General features: G+C 33.7%; 1 protein-coding gene across 2 annotated transcripts in view; it reads right to left on the bottom strand.

Annotated features, from left to right (window-relative positions):
* Window positions 1-20,037, bottom strand: part of LOC115236688 (furin-like protease 1) — a 216,999-nt gene that overhangs the window by 184,775 nt on the left and 12,187 nt on the right. For both annotated transcript variants that reach the window (XM_029809291.1, XM_029809292.1), the window contains exon 2: window positions 16,464-17,033. In XM_029809291.1, coding sequence (XP_029665151.1) covers window positions 16,464-16,697 — 234 coding nt within the window. In that variant the 5' untranslated portion in view covers window positions 16,698-17,033. The remainder of the gene's footprint in view (window positions 1-16,463; window positions 17,034-20,037) is intronic.

The raw sequence follows: 20,037 nt of genomic DNA, 5'->3' as shown, positions 1-20,037 counted from the left end.
TCTTTCCCTTTCGCTCTTTCTCTCTTTCGACCTACTCTATCTCTCATTCTAGGTTTGTGTACCATTTATAAATACATCGTGTCGAGTGTGCCCATTGGATTATGCACGCTCAGCGCGCGGAAATCGCGGCGGAAAGCAATAGTAAAACGCTCTGCGAATCTCTCTTCTCGAATCTTTTATTTTTTATTAAAGTACATTGCAAATTCGGAAATAGAATATAGAAGAAGCAAAAAAATGTATCGATATCAAAATATCATCTATGTGATAGTGTTCCACTTTTAGAATTTCGATATAAATGATAGAGAAAATTTTAACTTTTTTTAAAAAAAAGTTCGAATTTCTGATACGTTTCAAAAAAGAATTCTGACACGATTAAATGTATAAAAGTCGATGTATTTTATCAGAACTAGTGACACAACCGTGGCATCAAATAAAATATTCGTGCGTCTTTGTAACTTCTGAAGCTCAAAAACTTCATCGCAGAATCATGAATTACATACGAAGCGAGTAACGCCGATATGTCACCTCTCCGCATCATTTTCTCGCAGTTTCGCATGCATTCCGCGTGAGTTTCGAAGAAAAAAAAACAAGATTTATTCGCGATGACATTTTAATCCCTTTCGTTCGTTGACCCGACCGTGGATCGTTCGTGAGCATTTCGTTTCGATGACCGTAACGTTAACGAGAAACGGTCCTCCGGACTTGTTCTCGTAGCTACGTAACTATATGCCGGTTACGGAAACCGGTGCTGTTATTTCTACCGCGGGCTCGCCGTTGCACCAGGGTCTCTCGAATGCACGTAACCGTGGCGAGCGAACGGCTGAGCCCGGATAATTACGCGACCGCGCCGGTGCTGCTGCTGCACCAAGTACTGCAACGAGTATGCACGGTGTAAAGTCCCAACGACGACGCCTCGTGTATTTGAGAAAGTACATTTCATTATCATAGCTGAGAGAAAATCACTCGTACCATTACTGCGCCAATTAGTAATTAGAGATAAGTAAAATAAGAAAGACAGGAATATCACGATTTTTAAAAAGCCCCTTGAAAGCCATAGTAAGAGAAAGTTCTAATAATAATAAATCATAAAATCAAAATAATATAACATCAATATCAAACGCTGTGATGCACGCGAAATGAGGATAATCGAGATTGATTAATTTGCACGGCCGGTTTGTCTGTTAATAAGAAGCGTTTAACGTTCCTATTTAACATTGGATATTATTTATGATTTGTCCTTAAAAAATTTTCATATAAAAAACTATTAATTAAGCTCTTATATAATTAATTGGAAAAACATTCAAATGATATTTCATGAGCATTTAATTTTCTGTTATGGATTCGTTAGGCTACATCATAAATTATGTCAATCAAGATTATACCCTTTTAACCATTAGCTCGATGTGTTTAAATAAATTTTAATTGCGCTTAAATCGATATGAATTTAAATCCTCGCGATCAAAGATAATAGCAGTGCATACTCTATGGTACGCATAATCGGTTGTAGCAGGTGCCTCATGGAAAGGCTAATCATTCGTTCTAATCTGCCGGCAAGAGAAGGCTCGCGAAGAGCAATTATTTCCCCTCGAGAAGAGGTAATCCAACGTAATTCGCGTCGTGCACATATGTATGTTCACGTTCTCCAATGTAGTTCTAACGTATCGTTTTAATCGCCATTTATAACGTCGTCATTGTTTGTTATGATAAAAAAATAATATTAAAATTAAAAACAGAAATATTTCAATTATAGTATCAATTTTTTCATAGAATGTTAACGGCTCAAAATATCTTATTACGACTCACGTACTCTAAGAAAATGGGCGATAGAACATAATATGTACAATTATTGCAACAGCTCGAAATATCTCCGCCAAAGTCTACGGCACGATAATTACAATCTAGTATTGCGTGATTGATGAAGACACGCTCGACTGCCTCGAGCAAGTAAAATCGCGACGGCCGTACGAATATTCACGCGTGCACTCGAAATTTACTCCGAACAGGTGTCGTCTATCCCGACGAAATATTCGAAAAGAGGATTTCGCAGACTGATAACTAGAAGAGGATTTTCATCGCCGTCGCGCCGAAGCTGCGTGGAACGCGGAAATAAATGCACAAAGAGAAAAAAAAAAAATATACCGCAATCCTAGCACGGAAGATTTCAAATGCGGACATTCATCATTAATATTAAACAAAGTAATAGAAATTTAGAACGGGAATGGTAAACGTGCTTGTGCAAAATGGTCAGAGCGATTTTCTACATTACATGAAATTTAATCTTAATTCAATTTTATCTTCTCTGATCAAGATTAATAAATCTCTTTTTTTTTTAGAAAATTCATAATTTGTCGCAACTTTTTAGTATATTGTTAATATTTTAGGGTTACTTATATAATAACTTTGCAAGATTAACTTGCTCATCTCGCATTTGAAAATTTATATAAATATGTTGTCTATCAAAATTTTGTAAATTATAATTTTGAGAATAATTATGAATCAATTATTGCATACTTGGAAGAGAAATGATTCTATATATATGACCTTTGAACGAAATATGTTATAAGAGGATATAATTCAAAAAGAATCTAGAAAAAGTTATAATCTTTCAAAAGAAAGAAGAGGGATATAAAAAAAAATTTCATTCTCCGATTACTTTCGTTATCCAATAATTACGAGGTTTGCCCTACGTGCAGCTTAAGCCGCATATTTCGACATAATCGCCGTATAGGGTCAGGATAAAGGAAAGAGGGATATCGTGCCGTGCGATGGAGAATGGTAGAGGAACACAATGTAGCTTGGATAGAAGGATAAAAGATGGCTCTTTTCAGACCGCCGTGAAGTTTCGCCGCGTTGAGAGTGCCGCATCGAGTAATTGAAGGCGTCTATCCCAGATGAATCTCCCTCAGTTTCGTCGATAAATGCGCTTATCTCCGACCTCTCTGAATTATGGCGCGACCGGCCGCCTGCATTATGTAGATCAGTGAGTCATTAAACCCGTGGGAAGAAATCGTTCGTCACTTTGTGACTTGAAAATGTCTTAATCCGACGATTATAATACATAATGTTATTATAAGGAAAAAATTATTTATTCGTTGCAAAAATTGCATGAAATTTTTAAAATTCTTTAGTAACCTCTAAAGCCTGTCTTGGAATTACCATCACTCTTTTAAAAAAAGTACGAAAGCTTTGATGAACTTAGAAATTAATTTTTTAACAAAAATTCATTAAGTATGTATCCTATTAATCAATTTTTAAAATTCAATATTAGCATATAATAATAAATAAATAATAGACTTTTTAATATTTAAAATCGCACGTATTAAAATTTGAACATTTAATATTAATGCACAGTCATATATAATTTCGCGTATTTTGTATGTATTATTTGTAAATAATATGATAATGTAATACAGAAATCATATATCTACACATTTTAGATATAATTTGTTCACGCTTTTGTATAATAATATTACGGCCATCAATAATGTAATTAATAATGTTTTAAAAGCTTATTAGTGATAGATAAAGAACACATGTGTGTGTTTGTTGATGCGATTCATATCTCATTTTACAGCTCGAATGCATCGCAATTGAATCGAATAGTTTATCTCACATGATTATTTTATTTTTTTAGATCGATAATAAAATACGAAGAATAAAACGAGCAAGGGACTTGCTCGAAATTCGATAAAAAAGTAAGATTATTCTACGTAACCGGAGACTGTCTTATGTATGAGGTATATACGTATGTGAGGCATGAAATATGACATAATGAATTATATGAGGAAGGTCAAACGATTACTCGTTATGGAATGCATTACGCTCGTAACTCAGACCGATTATATTTTTGTCGCGGGCAAGCGTCTGCGGGCGGATTAAAGGGAGCGGCAATTTAAATGATTAATGGCGCCCTTCTTCTCTGTCTCTTTCCTGGATAATTCATTAATACAGTAAAATTCATTCACTGTGGCCGTGAAATATTAACCGAAGGAAGATTGAGATGGTTTCTTTTCGTATTATGTATGACTCTACATAGAACAAAATTCAAAATAATATTCTTTAGAGAACTATAATTGCATATTATAAATATTCAAAATATATATCAATGGAATAATCTCTAATAAAGAAGACAATTAACGTAAATATAATTTTGCAACGGACCACATATATATAGGCACGTGTATGCGCACTACTGTGTTTATGTACATAATCTTAAAACAGGCACGAAGTGACAGCAAAATCCCTCATGAATATTTCTTATAACCTCTTTGCTACTGTGTGAATTTCATATAGTCTCCGTCTATCTCCACCTTCTCATAAGTCCAGTAACACTTTTTTTTTATTGCGGTTTCTTTTATTATTTCTTTCTCATTGTTTTCTATTTTTATCCTTTCTAACTAAAATCCAGCTGTATTATGACAACGAAATAATTTCGTTTTATTGTTAGTAATATAATTTAAAGAATATAAAAATTTCTGTTATACTCTGCAGCGTCTTATCTAAAAGCATGTAGCAAAAAGTAATATAGTTCCTATTTCTAATTCAATTCTGAAAAATGGAAAATATTTAAATTTATATGCATATATATATACATAAAGTGCTTTCTAAATTTTATTAGGAATAAAGGAAAAAGAAAGAAATTTTGCTTCTATACTCGTCTATATGAGGTACTCTCTCTTACTGTAGTTCCTAACAAAATTTATTTCGGCCCGAGTTTTTGTGAATCGTGCCGTGCGTGTGCTCGGCACACAGATATATACATACATACTATTCAGCGCGCGCGCATGCCGCAACCACAGAGAGTCATTGCACCGAGGAGAGCCGGATCAATGAGGCCGATTACTCAATTCCTCTCGCAGACGCAAGACAGACTGGTCCGGCTTGAGCGCGCCTATTTTCCACGAAAATTGTCGTCAGGGAGACATTAAGGGAGAGATTGAGCAGAATTGAAAAGGCTCCCAATTAAGGCAAGACAACTGAACGCATACCAGCTTTCTTGGAAGAACTCGCGGACTTTAAATTTTGATGAAAGGTCGAGCATGTCGCATTACGCAGAGAAAATTAAACGGCGCGAATGAACAAGAGTTCGTTGTACCATAAACTTTAATGCGCAATTCATATCTTGTTTTACGACTGAATCACAGGCGCTGAATAACTTCAGAAAATTCACACCATTCAAATAAAAAAAAAAAAAAAAAAAAAAAAATGTAGATTTGATATCTCTTTCTTTCGCCTTCTTTATCTAGATTCAGCGATAAGAATAATTCGTAACGTGATTTGTATTTGTTGTACACATATCAATATTCTGTAATAAAAAATGAAATAAGTATTAATTATTCATATCGTTCCAATAATATAATTGATTGCTAAACTTTCGAATGATATAATATCAAGCATATTAAAATAATAATACACGTAAAACGAGATCGCTCGAAAAAATAATTTTATTAAAATGTTAACTCTGTTTATATTATACATACATACATGTATATACATACATGTATGTACATACAGACAAAGTTATACTCGATAATAATATTATATAGTTGATACTCTTTCTAATGATATTATAAAATCATAATTTCCTACGCAATAAGAAAATATAATAAAATTGTGCAATAAGTATTGTAAGTGTGTAATATGTGAAATTGAACACAGTGCAAAATCAAGCAGAAATATAGCTGCAAACTCGTTCGATAAAATAATGATGACAATAACATTTCTGATAAAGAAACTAATTATGTAAAAAAACAGCAAACTATATCAACGAAAACATCTCTAGTTATATAAACTCTTTTGATCATTAATAATTACAAAATATTTTCTAAAGATAAACGCGAAAAAATTGAAAAGAATGTTATAACTAACTCTTAACATCTTTCCATTAATTCAAAACAAATTTAACCAACATTATTAACATTTGCAGAATGTAAAAAACAAAGATTTCTAGTTCTACTAAATGTCATTTTTTCTAGGAACACACTATGCAATATTGATGACGCGGTTAGAATCCATTTCAAAGAATGACGCTAATGCCGAGATGTATATTTACGATATTGGATGAAGAGGAAAACTCTACACCGCATACGAAGGATGCAATTTACGTGAGCTCGTACTCATAGCAAAATTGATGCCACGACACTGACAGTCAATATCGAAATCGAAACATCGAAAAGTACCTCGATATATCTTGAAATCTACATAATATACTCCGGCAAAATCTGCATCCGCAAGTACGTCGAGTGCAATTCAAGTGACGCACATCCTCGTGTGGTTCTCCGCACGATTCTCAATTGCAAAATTGCTCGCAAGTGCAAGGCTGATCCGCAACGCTAACCACAATTGATACTTTGCCCCGATGCAATGTATCAATGTCAACCATTATAATATATATAATATGAAACGAGATATAATCGACACAGAACAATTTTGCGCAAGTTTGCGAAGTTTGTCTAAACCATAATCTACGTTAGTTTACATCCGTACTCGATATTGTATCTATTTTAATTATCCTAAATATTTCATTTAAGATTTTTGCAAAGCTATTAATTAAAATTTTTTATATATGTTCGTTTCTCTGTAAATGTATGTGCGTATATATTTACATAAATAAATGTACCAAAATATACTAAAAGAGTTAAAGAGTTAGTTCTTTAATTAACTTAAAATAATAATGAAAATTATATAAAACATGTCCATACAATTTTAACAAATTTAAAAAATTTATAACGTACATTGCATTATAAATGTTTCTTGCTTATATAAACGAATGCTTAGCGACCCGAACATTTTGATAAATCCCAGCTATCATTTATATCGAAAAATCTAGATTATTGCGGTAAACCATAAAAAGTCCTTTACTCTACCCTACATCCATTAGACTCAGTTTAAAGCAGGCTCTAAATTGGCATCTGGACACACCCGGCTCTAATGTTTGACACACACTCGATCCAACGATCAGCGCACTTCGACATGTCGGTCGGAAATGCATCTAGCCTTTAAGTGCGGTAACACTCGCACTTCCAAAGGCGATGGCCATTGTGTCGTGGTGCCTGGTGTTGAGGACCGCTTCACGTTCCATCGACGGTGATCGATAAAGGGCGAGCGATTGGCGGACCGATCGAGATTCCGCGTGAGAATATAATAATGGCGAGACATGACATTGTTTGAAAAGAAAAGCCGATGGAAAATGAATGACGTGCTCAAATTTGAGGAGTTCGTCATCTCCGGAAGATTCTTCATGACGTGTATGGTGAGAAATATTGCTTGTTGTTATTACTTTACAATATCCTAACAAAATTTAAATTTTTCTTCTACTTCTTTCGTTGATCTTAAAATTATACATTTGCTTCCGGATATATTTGATTTAGCGTGCTTTTAAGTCTTGCCGGGGCAAGATCTTATCTTGAAAAAAAATATTTTTCTGGCTTAAATGCTTTTCCTGAAGCTAAAAAATATCCATAGAAAAGACATTTCCTATTGTCATTAGAGTTATGAAAGACTCGATTTTTGAATCTAATGAAAACTCTTGCATTTCCACAAAGACAAACTTCAAAGTCGCGTAAAAAGATCAAGAGTTGCAGAAGAAGAGAAAGAGCAAAAGAATTCGAAAAAGTTGGAAAATTTCAACTGGTCAATCCGCTATCTTTCCCTCTCGTTCGCGTCTTTCTTTCTCTTTTCCCCGCATTCCGCGTCTTTTCTTCCATCATCCCATCCCTTTCTAGCTACAACTTGAATTTCTCACGCGTTGTTCTCTCTCCGGTAATGTCTAGACTGAAAGATCTTCCACGAGCTAGAACCCCGCCATTTCTACCGGCAGACATGCTTTAACGATTCGTTGCTTCTCAATGTCTGCGATGGGTGGACGATCTCGGTGGGGTCCGTGGCCATTGACATCTCGGCGTCGGCAGACCCTCGAGAAAAAAGGCGTCGAACACTGTCGAGCGATACGTTCATTAACTATATCAATCTTCGATTTCGATAAACGATAACAAAATTGTATCTTTTTCCTCCTTTTTATATTTTTAAAAGATCTGACACTCCCATTTACTTAACAAATTTCAACAAACTAAAAAACGAAAAAATTATGTGCCGCAGAATTTTTTTAATTAATTCACACAAGTTTCACTTTCGCTATCTATTTTAATCAATGAGATATTTCATGAAGATTCATGAATTATAAAAATCAGAAATGTAGAATCAAAAATGTAAAACCAAAGATGATAAAATCGCGATAGATTAACGGTACACTAAACGTGTTATGCTAAACAGCATCAGTCAGATCGCTAAAACAAAAATTTATCGTTATAAAATTTCACTTCCGGTGGCGGCGAAATTGACGATCATCTTCCGACACACAGCGCAAAATAAGATTAGGTACAAACCTCATAAAAAATTTCTAGTCTCTTGGGTTATTGACTTATTCATGGCGTCCGTATAAAAAAAAAAATTATAAAACGCGACATTTTCTATTTTATATATCGTAAAGTACCGGAAATGTCGAAAAATGCGACGGAATTATTCCCCGCGTCCAATTAACGCGCCAAGGTTTATTGCTCCTGAATCATGTCGCTGGCCGAAATTTTGTTATTAAACAAAAGGGAGATCGATGAAAGAGAAAATTACTTGTAGCCAGAATGTCAAGCGACAATAAAATTTGATTTTGCGTCAAAGGAAAAATCGATTTTTAGAAGCGCACGAATACACTTTTTTCTGATGAATTGAGTAATTTCAGTTTGATGAGACATATATAGGGCGAAATCAGTGATAAGATAAAATTCTCGCGCTTTATACTTCAAATATAACAGAAAAGTAAATTGGATAAATTTAGAACTGTATATAGAGTGTCATGTTTTATAAAAAGTACGTGATGTTTCGTAACATGATGTTGCGTGTGAGTGCTCTGAAACTATTTTGCTTCCTTCCTATTTCAAGCAATTTCAATTACGGAAAAAAATGTTACTATACAGCATCGTATGAAAAGCATCATATAAAAAGCATCATATATTTTTTTCGATTGCTAATTACGTCACAAATTTAGAGAGCTGATCTACTTTCAAAATCTATTTTGTAAAAATTCTATAGAAATGAATTATTCGTACGCGTTTCAAGAAAAAGAGATAAGTATAGTATTCAAAATAATATCTAATTAATCAATAAAAATATAACAAAGCGTTCAATGTGTAATGAAAAATTTGATAGATCTAGTAACGGAACGAGTCTCTAAGCAGATATGTCATCAAGATATCACACAAAGAGAAAAACAACGAATCGGGTCTATCTACCTAGTCGACTCGTCTATTTTCTAATCATTGTTCAAACATTCATTAAGAAAAACCAACAGTATCAATCGACGCAAGAAGCTACATACATTTTATTGATTCTAATGCGGTGAACGCAGCAGTTGCCAAATAAAGATGTCATATAACTTATATTTTGTAATATATATATAGTGTCATTTAAACTCAATAAAAAACAAAAAATCAGAAACAAAAAATACTGTGCATCATTAATTCGAGTTATTAATTTATTTGCTATGTGAATTTCAACAAATTTTCTTTCCTCGATTAACTTATACTAAGACGAGCAAAATAATTAAATTCCGTTTTTTTTTTTCGATATTAATTTATTATGAGAATAAAGGCAAAAATGACATTTTTTAGAACATGTCGGTGCAAGGATTAGAATTGAACTAGAAATTTATGTATAACTACAAGTTTTAAGCGTGCTTTTTTTCTTTATCGCACAACGATAAAAACCTATTACGATTTTTTGCACATTCATTCTATCGTTTGATCTTGAGGTAGCATGAGAACTCGTAAGAGACAAAGGCCGCGTTTATCTTCGCTCGAGTGTTCGTTCACTTAATGCAGTATAGTCACCCCTTTACTTTCCAAGTGGCAAGGGTGCAGGCGACTTGCAAATACGAGAACTCGATGCTCTTTTGCACTTGCGCATTTTCACCGATTCGCAGAATATTCTAAAACGAAATGCGTCTGAAGCATTCATTTAATAGGAAATGCATTCTTCCGTTATGACCGTAAGTGTGCAGCATTATACCTCTCTCTTATTTAAAATGATTCCTTTAGGATAATAATACCGTAACCCATATTTCAAAAAGTATAGCATATTTCTATATTTTTTCTACTCCTTCTCTTTAGCATTTGAAGTAGATATAATTACAGATATATCGAATTTTACAATAATCTTTCAAAATACGTTTAATAAAATCTCATCATGTGGAAGGCTGTAGGATACCTGTTTCAAGTTTAGTAATTGCACCAAATCGCTACAAAAAAAAAACCCATAATCTTCTCATTGCGGTCGATCGACGATGACGAAAGACGAAACCACCGGCGATTTTCGCGTTTCGTTAGAACCGGTTTTACTAAATGTTACATTGTCTGCGGTTTCTTTGGCCTGAATGCACGAAGATAATAAACTCCACTCACACGTGGACATTTTAGAAACGCCGACCGGTATCGTTGTTAAAGTGAGCAACATCGGTTTGTAGTTAAAATCCGAGGTGACAAAGCCGCCGTGATGACGATTCTGCGCGACGCGCGACTCGAGACCATTATAACAGCAATAAATTAAATGACGGCGTAATAACGCATTTATCGCGGATAAAATGAGCGTACATAGCCAGATATAGGTACGCGGCAGCGATTTCAACGAGCGGATCTGTTTAACGGCTCGTATTTTCTTGTCCAGGTCGGACAAGTTTTAACTAGTTTTAAAATCCCGGACAGTTACTGTCCGCCGGAATTTCGGGTATCACGTATCACGCTTATACGAAAACCGATGAGTACAGCTCGTCTATCAGGCTAAATGCGGTACTGCGTAAAATGGGGCTGAACTAACCATGATATATGCCATGCAAAACTTTTTCAATAGCATTCACAAGTTATCGCTACGCCGCGTAACATGAAAATATTTAAATTTAATGAGATGTGAATAAACTTTCCTTTTTTCAATTATAGCTTATAATAACGAAAAAGAAAAAAAAATTTCCAAAAATAATAGATTAACTAAAAAATGTATATAATTGACGCTTTGTAAATATATACAGGATATTAGAAAAATATCACAAGTTTTTTTGTTCGAGATATCATCTGTCAGATATCGATATCAATATCTAATTATATTGATATTAAGTTTTATGCTTATATACTAGATGTCATAAATAATAAGAAGTCTTGAATTAAGCTGAATCGCTAACTAACTCAAAAAATTACTTTTTATCAGAAATAATTATTAGTTTTCTTTAGCAATTATACTTCGCTTTGTACGATATAATTCGCTTCGTGTTATATATTTTGCTTTGATTGGATTTCCAGCAAAGCCGGATGAAAATGGAATGCTTCCGCGCGAATAGACGCAAAAGAAAAGTAAGAAAGACGACAAAGAGGTCCGAGTAATTGTTTCGGATACTTTCACGTGTGCTCAAAGTGCCAAAAACGACGACGTCCTTTTCTTTCAAAAAGAGCGGCTGTTCGACAAGCTTGAAGAATAAAATCTTGCCGTCGCTAAGTAAAATTCAGCGAAAGTCCGACGAAATAAGCTCTCGCCCAAAAACAGCCGATTAAAAGTTTCACGGACCCCAAACAAAAAAAAAAAGTAGTTTCGTAATTTAAAAAAAGTCACTTTTATTTATCTGACTCCCGCTCGGAAAAGAGATTCATTTCGCGAGAGTTCCTTGAAACCCGATACGACAGTAAACGAAGAAAAATCCAGGAGGAATCTGAAAAGCGAGACGAATCGTAGGCGAATCTTTCTATAGTCACTCAATTATTCTTATCATCGAAACGAATCTCTTCGCGACCGACTCATTCCCGTAGCCTATCTCTTATCATTCTACCAACCTTATCTGCCGCCGATTTTCTATTTCGATTTAACCCAGATATTATACATCGTCAAGCTGGATTGTGATTGCCCGGTTTGGTCGCTCAAGAAGTTAGACACACTTGTGCAAACATCAAACGTCAAGTTTTAAATGATTAATTTCGACTGATAATAGATAATTTTAATTATATCAAACTCTTGACATTCATCGTGATGGTTGATACTCATTACATAAAAATTTTTGAAAGTTTAGTTTAATTAAAATAGCATAGTTGAACTAAATATTAATGAACTGAAAATTGAAGAAAGCGTAAATAAGAATTTTTTTCGAAATCAGATGTCAAGTTCATGCATTATTAAATATCTAGGGTATTACCCATGTACATAATCATCTTTTTAATAACTTTTTATGCTCGAATAGAAGCGCGGTATTCCCAATGATAATTTATTATCGACTTTAACAACCATCAACCGCATACGTAATATATACGTTATATATTTGATGATAAATGCAATATACATTTACGCAAACTTGACTTGACGATAACGAATATTGCAATATTTTCAAGAACTGACTGTGCTGTTTATAAGAAACTGCAATTATAAAAAATTTTAACAAGCTGCATTAAAAAAAAAGTATGTGTACTTAATATTATCTATAGATTAAATTTTCTTAGAAGTATCAATTCGATATAAATTATGTTATGCGTAGTATGTTTTATAAATCAATAAAATTCTAAAACACGACTGACAACATAATTATTGTAATTATACCAGATTAAAGTATACATGTATATATTTACAAAAAAATTCAATTTAATAGATTAATTAAACAAAAAGTAGATAAAGATTAATCATATACATGATAATCTGTACATAAAACGAAGTATACGCAATTAAGTAATACGTTTTCCAACGTTTGTTTTTCAATGTTATTATACTTTCGCAATAATTCTGTTTACGGATACTTAATATATATCTTGCATAATCAGCGACACATGTTATAGATACATGCTTTTATCTTGAAAAACATTTAGCAGATGTTAAAGGTGTAATTTTTTCGCGGAAAATTACCAAGTTCACGAAACGCAACGAAAGGTCGATATACATACAGAGCCAGAATATCCAATATGTATGTGTATACCCTTTCTATTATCGAGACGTTCATAAACGCATTCGCGATCGTCGATCATTTCGTAAGTGATTTTAACCGTTCGTAAAATAAAATCGGCAAACATTCGAGGTCACTCGAGGCATGTAACGTAACGGAACAGCTGACATACACGAAAAACCCGTGCGTCCCCACATTCCGCAAAAAAGATTAATGCGACTAATATATTGCATATTCGTGAAGTGCTCCCTCCCCTTTCGTTATAAAACTGTTTATCGCGAACGTGATTTTATGTTACAGCAAAGTAACAAAAACTGAATATGATTTATGCGTGATAAATGTCCGTTGATGAGTTCGTCCGTCGATGCAGTATCGCGCCATCCACTCGTACATATATTAACGTAATGAAAAAAAAAAAGAAAAAAAAATAGAAAAAACAATTCCGCGAACGAACCATTTAAATAGTGGATTTTCCGCAAGCTATAATGTTAACGGAAACGCATTTTTATCGGCGGCGTGCGCTTATCTCCCCTTATTTGCTACGTCCTGTTATTATCCATCTTAAAAATCATCGATATCAATATGCACTAATAACAAGTCGAGCTTTGTCGTGGTTCTACAATTGCTATAACAAATAAACGTAGAATCCATAAAGTATCTGCAGAAACGGTGCTACTTTTAAAAAAAAAAACTATGCAACAATTAAAAATAATTATTAAGTGATTTCGCAAGGTTCAAACTTTTAAATATCAATAATAAATTAATTACATTAAGATGAGAGGAGTGTTGCTTAATTAATGCATATAAAATAAATTCCCATTTAAATAATATCGCATATTAATAATATATTGTATTATTTTAATCTTACACTCAACAATCTATTAATTTCGTTCTCGTCCTATATAATTTGCTGATTCGAATAATTAATTCAAAATAATTAATTCAAAATATACTCTTCGCTTATGCTACTACAGAGAGAACTGTGTTTATCCTATTTTTCCAAGCTACAGAGGATAACCGGTTTCACCTTCAAGATAAAATCATTCAATGTCGAGGTTAACAAAAATCAAAATAAAATTATACAAATGTGATTTAAAGCGTGTATTAAAGGAATCGAAAAACTTCCGTACGAAAACTTTCCGCCTCTCGATATTCTCGACTGGTTTTTGTCTTATCGCGAGCACGATATTTCATCGACGATATTTCGGCAGAGCGTTGGTACGCGACTTTCCAAATTGAAGTCCATCGATTGGACTTGGTTAAAGAAGAACCGATGTGGAAACTGAAGAGATAGCGAGTTCGATTCTCTATCGCGGAGCTATTTAGGCAGAAAGGAGATTGTCACGGAGATTACAATTTCCGTCTTCGACAGCAGAATCTACATCGCGGCCTTCCTTCACGGTCACTGAGACAGAGGTACACGTCACCGCTGCTTACATCAGCGTATGCGATCAGCTGCGTTTCTCTCGTGGAGAATCAATTATAATCAAGATTTAATTGTTATCTTATCTGATAAACAGCGTGATTGTAACGTTGTATTGTCTACGGAAAATTTCTGAATAATATTATGGTTTGTTGTGATTATATACGAGTCTAGCAAAGATTTTATAACGGACCCTATGGATCTAATATTGTAATTTCATTCTAAAAAGACATTTTAAAAACCCGAATGTAATATAAAAATTTCATACCACATATTTGTATATGTTTTTAATTTTTAAAACATGTTTTTTAAAAAGATTGTTAGAAAATGAACCAACCGAATCATGTGCTTCTTGCGCATTTTATGCTGACTCTTGATTGAGTAATAAAACGAGAGGTCGAGCCTGTGTGCTTTACGATGAAGATGTAATGAAAATCTAAAAATATCGCGAATCTCTCTTCTACATAATATATCATTTTCCGAACAAATTACAATCTCCAAAAATTACTATATAGCTAATCAAGGTAATACATTATATGAATACATATATAATAGCATATTTGTGGTAAAAAAAATATGACGAAACAGCATAAGTGAGCAACAGGAAATGTTTTGTGATTGCAAAAGACACGAAAAATATGACAACGTTGTATGTCAATGTCTATTTCGAAATCAATCGCGCTTCCTCAATTTAAAAATTCAAATGCCATTAAAAATTTTCTATATTTCTCAAGAAAAAAAAAATAGAAATTAATGGATTCAGCTGTTCATCGCAAAAATGATGGGACTCATTGCCTGTCGCATTCATTTGGAATGAAAACCGTATCGGCGAGCGTAACCGAATGAGATAATAGAGAGTTTCATGAGAATTTCAATTTAGAGTTTTATCAGGTTTATACTATTTAACTCAGCGCGCACTCAGTACGCAGATAAATCTCATACGAGATTGGTTGAAAATGTATTGAATTCAACTCTTTGTCAATTTCGATTTCAAATGTTATCGTGCGGTACGAAAGTTTTCTTTGAGTGCTGCATGTTACCAAAGCGGAGAAGCGGAAAAATTTATATATATTTCTCGATTTCTAAATAAGATTATCAAAATATAATATAAAGATCACGTAAAAATAATTTCTGACAAAAATGATTACATTTCTCTATCAAATATCGTTATTAAAAGTGAAATTAATATTAACGAACAAGTTTAGTAAAAACGTGCCAACTGTACAACAGCATTTCTTCTTCAAATATTAATTTGCATATCCAATTTATGAGAAAGTATCAATTTTTAGCTGATTTTCACACTTCTCAATTCTCACGAATGATTAAAATAGAATTTAATTAAAGTATAAAACCGTTTCTCTCTCATCACAATATCGAATTATTATACCTTCTATAGAGAATTAAATTCTGTAATTTGAATTTGCATTCAAATTTACTGTAAGTGATAATGTCAAGTAAATAAATCTCGATTTTAACGTCAATGTTGTATATTAATCGAGTCAGAAACTAAATGGCGTAGATCGTTTATTTGATTGTTGCCAGAAGAACATGCCATTAAATCTCTTGCCTCATCTCGAGTGTATTGTATAATTTACCTTCTCGGTGATATTATCCTTGTTTATTCCATTGTTTGATCTAGCAACATTCTGACTTTCAACGAATTAATTGATAAATAATATTCAGAATATTATTGTACCGTAATTGTAGTGTATTAATTCAGTTTATAAATTAATTTATTCAAAATTAATTTTTATTCAATCTAAAAAAAAAAAAAAGAACCATTGTGTAAATCGAAATGTATTTGAACCGATTCTTCTCGTTTTAATAATCAATTATTAGCCAATAATTTGATCTCATAATCTTTTTGTTTCGTCACGGTTGATTAATTAAACGATATCACTCGAGATTATCAGAGGCAGTTGTTGAAATGACAGACAAAGATGCGATCATTCTCGCTTGATGCATGCGAAACAAGATCTTTTTCGCAACCGTGCGCGTCGCTCGAAACGTACGATTGCGAAAATTACTGAAAAAAAAGGCAAATCCAGAATCCTGTCAGCGGGATACTGGATTCGCGACACTGACCTTGCCCAAATAGCGAAAATCGTAGTCCTCGGCGACCCGCTTGGCCACCTCTTCTCCTCCGTCGACGTGTGCGGCCCACTGGTTGGTATACGCGCGTGCTGGACCGCCGAAAGTCAACAGGGCCACGACCGCCAGTCCGAGAATCCGCCGCGTGCACATGATAGCACCTCCGCTGCACCGACGATCGCCACCGGCTGCTCCAGTTTCGCCGCCTCCGCGGGCCGCCGCTATCATCCAGCACTATATATATATCCACCGCCAACACCACCGCCACCGTCGCCACCGCTTCCACGGCTTACCGAGGTAGCAGCGACACAACGGTAACAACGCGCCACCACCACAAATAACACTACGGTCGTTACGACGCACCACGGTTACCCCGGAACGGAAGTAAAGAAGAATTTACAGCCCTAACAGGAGACTAACGTGCGCCCCTTCTCCTTTTCTCTTTCTTGATTTCTCTCGGCCGATTTTTCCTGTATCTGCTGAGTCTCTCCGTAAAGGAATCCCCGCATACACGCGCGATCCAGGAAGACGCGACCACGCACTCACGCGCGCGCGTACACACATCTGATATGCGCTGGCTTCATGGTTTTTAGTCAAAGTCTACACCTAATGACTAACTCGAATGTCCATGATGATGTCGATAATGCGAAGATTAAGCGCGTCACATCCAGTTACAAAAACAATTTACTAATTTGAATACCGAAATGATTTCTCGATATATTCGAGAATATTGCAGAATAAAGTTTATCATATTAAAATAGCTATTGATTTTATTATTCATGTCAATGCAACCAATTTATTCGAAAAGATTTTTATTATTTTAATCATGATATATTTGACTCTATTTAATCTCTACGAACAAATTTTCCTTCTCTTTAACTTCCCTTTCAAGTACATAAACACGCGCATATATCTGATTTATCTCAGCGAAATCCCCCTTCAATCACTGAGACAAATAGCTGTCTAATCATCATCGTAAAATCAAACACTATTTTATGTTTATATCCACGTGCGAAGAAAAGCGCATCGAATTTCATCACTAAAATACGAACAAGGGCACCGACAGGCTTTTGATCGGCCCTGATAGTTGCGGTACGAACATATCCCTTCCATCCTGCTCTCTTCCTTCTTCTTCCGCTTGTTCCCTCTCCACATACGTGCATGTATATATAGGGTGGTCCAGAACGACCGTGATTTTCTTGAGAATAACCGTTGACAATAGAAAAAATGATAGAGGAAAAGGATGTATGATATAACTTTCCTCTTCCGTTGATCATCTAACAAATCATTTCTTTCTTTCTCTTCCTTTCTCCGCAACTTTCCAGTCACGTGTCTAGTATGCCTTCCTCTTCTGTACTTTTGCGACCCTGATTCATCTCGTTTCCCTTCTCCGCAAAGGCAATCGTGCGACGAGGAGGCAACGAATGCGAATGCTAAACAACACAAAGCGTGCATTCCGATGGAAGGAATGGGAAGTTACACCCTTCGTTCTTTCTTCCTTCTTTCTTTGAAGCTGCAGGTAGCTCCTTTTAAATCTATATATATATATATATATATACTCTCGCTGTAGATGTGTTTCGCATTGACGTTGTCCAGTACAATTTAATCAATGCAAATAAGAAATAGAAAAAATAATCTTATGTCTTTACGATTTGCTCACCGAATTTGTAATAAATAAGAATTTGTTTCTGAATACAAATATATATATATATTAATTTCATTAATTTTAAAAAGAAAACGTCCTCGTTTTGAAGATTTGAGATTTAGTTTATATACATTTTCTGATATTTTGGAATAAGTTGATTCGGTGGTGTATCCCTTTCTAAAAAAGAAACCTCGAACTCGAATATATCGAAGCATTGAAGCCTTTTTTTCCGTGATGCTGATTGGCTGTGCGCTGCGATTTGCTTTACATGTATTATTTGCGACTGTCAAATCATGCGAATTTTGACAGTTTGACAGTTTGTGATAGAAAAAGTTAAAGTTAGGAAAGAAAAGTTTAAAAAATTAGTAAATGTCCATGTAATATTCATATATATATATAAATCTAAACTTTTTTTTTATATTTCAGAATAATTTTATCTTTAATAATTGTTTTTATTTAATGACTAATAATATTATTAATCACTACTTTAATTAAAATAATAAGATTTTAAGTTAAATTAAACTTTAAACTTTCAAGGTTTAATATATAAAATATATATTTTTATAAATCTTAATATATATATAATAAAAACAAAAAAAATTATTAAACATAAAATTATTCTGAAATATAAAAAAAAGGTAATTTTTTTAAATTAATAAAATAAAATTTTATAAAAGGATTATTAAAAAGTTTAGATTTATAAAAGGATTAAATATATAAAAAATTTAGATTAAATTATAAAAAGTTTAGATTTATATATATATGGAAAGAAAAGTTAAAAAAATTGGAAAATGTCCGTAAAAAAAAGCCTGTGTTGTTCTAGTATAATAAATTATATATATTATGAGGTTTGCGACTAAAATTGCATCACACTGTGTATTTGTTCCACTTCATACTTCCGCCAATAAGGAAACCTTCATTCTTCAAAATCAGTTGTATATGTGTGGTGAGGGAAGCTTCGAAAACAAATCTATCAAATGCTTGAGTAGAACAATTTTTCTAGTGTACGATTTGAATCTTATCTCCCAAGATTTCTCTTTTCGATGCTTATTTCAGCTTAGCCTTCCTTTTTATCATTTTTTCGCGCCTAACTATACGGTTTCTTTTGGGGTCATCTTCGATCGAGTACCTCAGCTCTTAAATTCGTTTCACAACGATACTGACAAAAACGCCGTCACGTAGAAGAGACCTACTACCATCGCCGTTATCGGCGAACACATAGATATTCGATAGATCGGATATTATACGGATCCTCGTTATCGGCCCTTTTCTAAGCGCGCATCCTACGCTCCGCAAATCAAACGATGCCGATCTTCCGACATATTTCAGCTTTTTATCGTCTTGTTACCGCACAGGGACGTGTAAAAGAAAATTTTTCTTTCATCATTGTATCTCTTACGCTTCTGAAAAGAAATTTGATAATAGTTATGAAGATTATAGAAATATTAAATATTGAAAAAATATTTATGCACGTATTATTTTTGATATAAAACATACAATTGTTGTTAGAACAATATTGCATAAATAAGTTATAATGTTAATTTTTTATACAGAATAACGCAGATATTTAAATACAATATGTGAATCTAAATGCGATATATATATATATATATATACGATGCATAGTGGCATTTACATTCTTTATGATATCATTAAAATTAAATTACCAAATAATTATCAATCCGTCATTTGGCAATCAATAGAAGAAGAAATTTACGTAGGAAATGATAATGGACGTACAATTTACATTTCGCCAAAATCACCGGCTAAACCTTCAATATTTGTGGCCATTTAACATGAATAATCGATACCTAAAGTGTGAAATCTTGTATGCCGTATTTTTTATATTCCACAGACGATTCAATTATTATTCTTGAGCGACGTTCTTCATGAATAAAATAATACGCAAGATCCGTAATAATT

This window comes from Formica exsecta, unplaced genomic scaffold, assembly GCF_003651465.1.
Source record: "Formica exsecta isolate Colony F162 unplaced genomic scaffold, ASM365146v1 scaffold26, whole genome shotgun sequence".
Taxonomy (NCBI): Eukaryota; Metazoa; Arthropoda; class Insecta; order Hymenoptera; family Formicidae; genus Formica; species Formica exsecta.
This window is presented reverse-complemented; position numbering and strand designations above follow the sequence as displayed.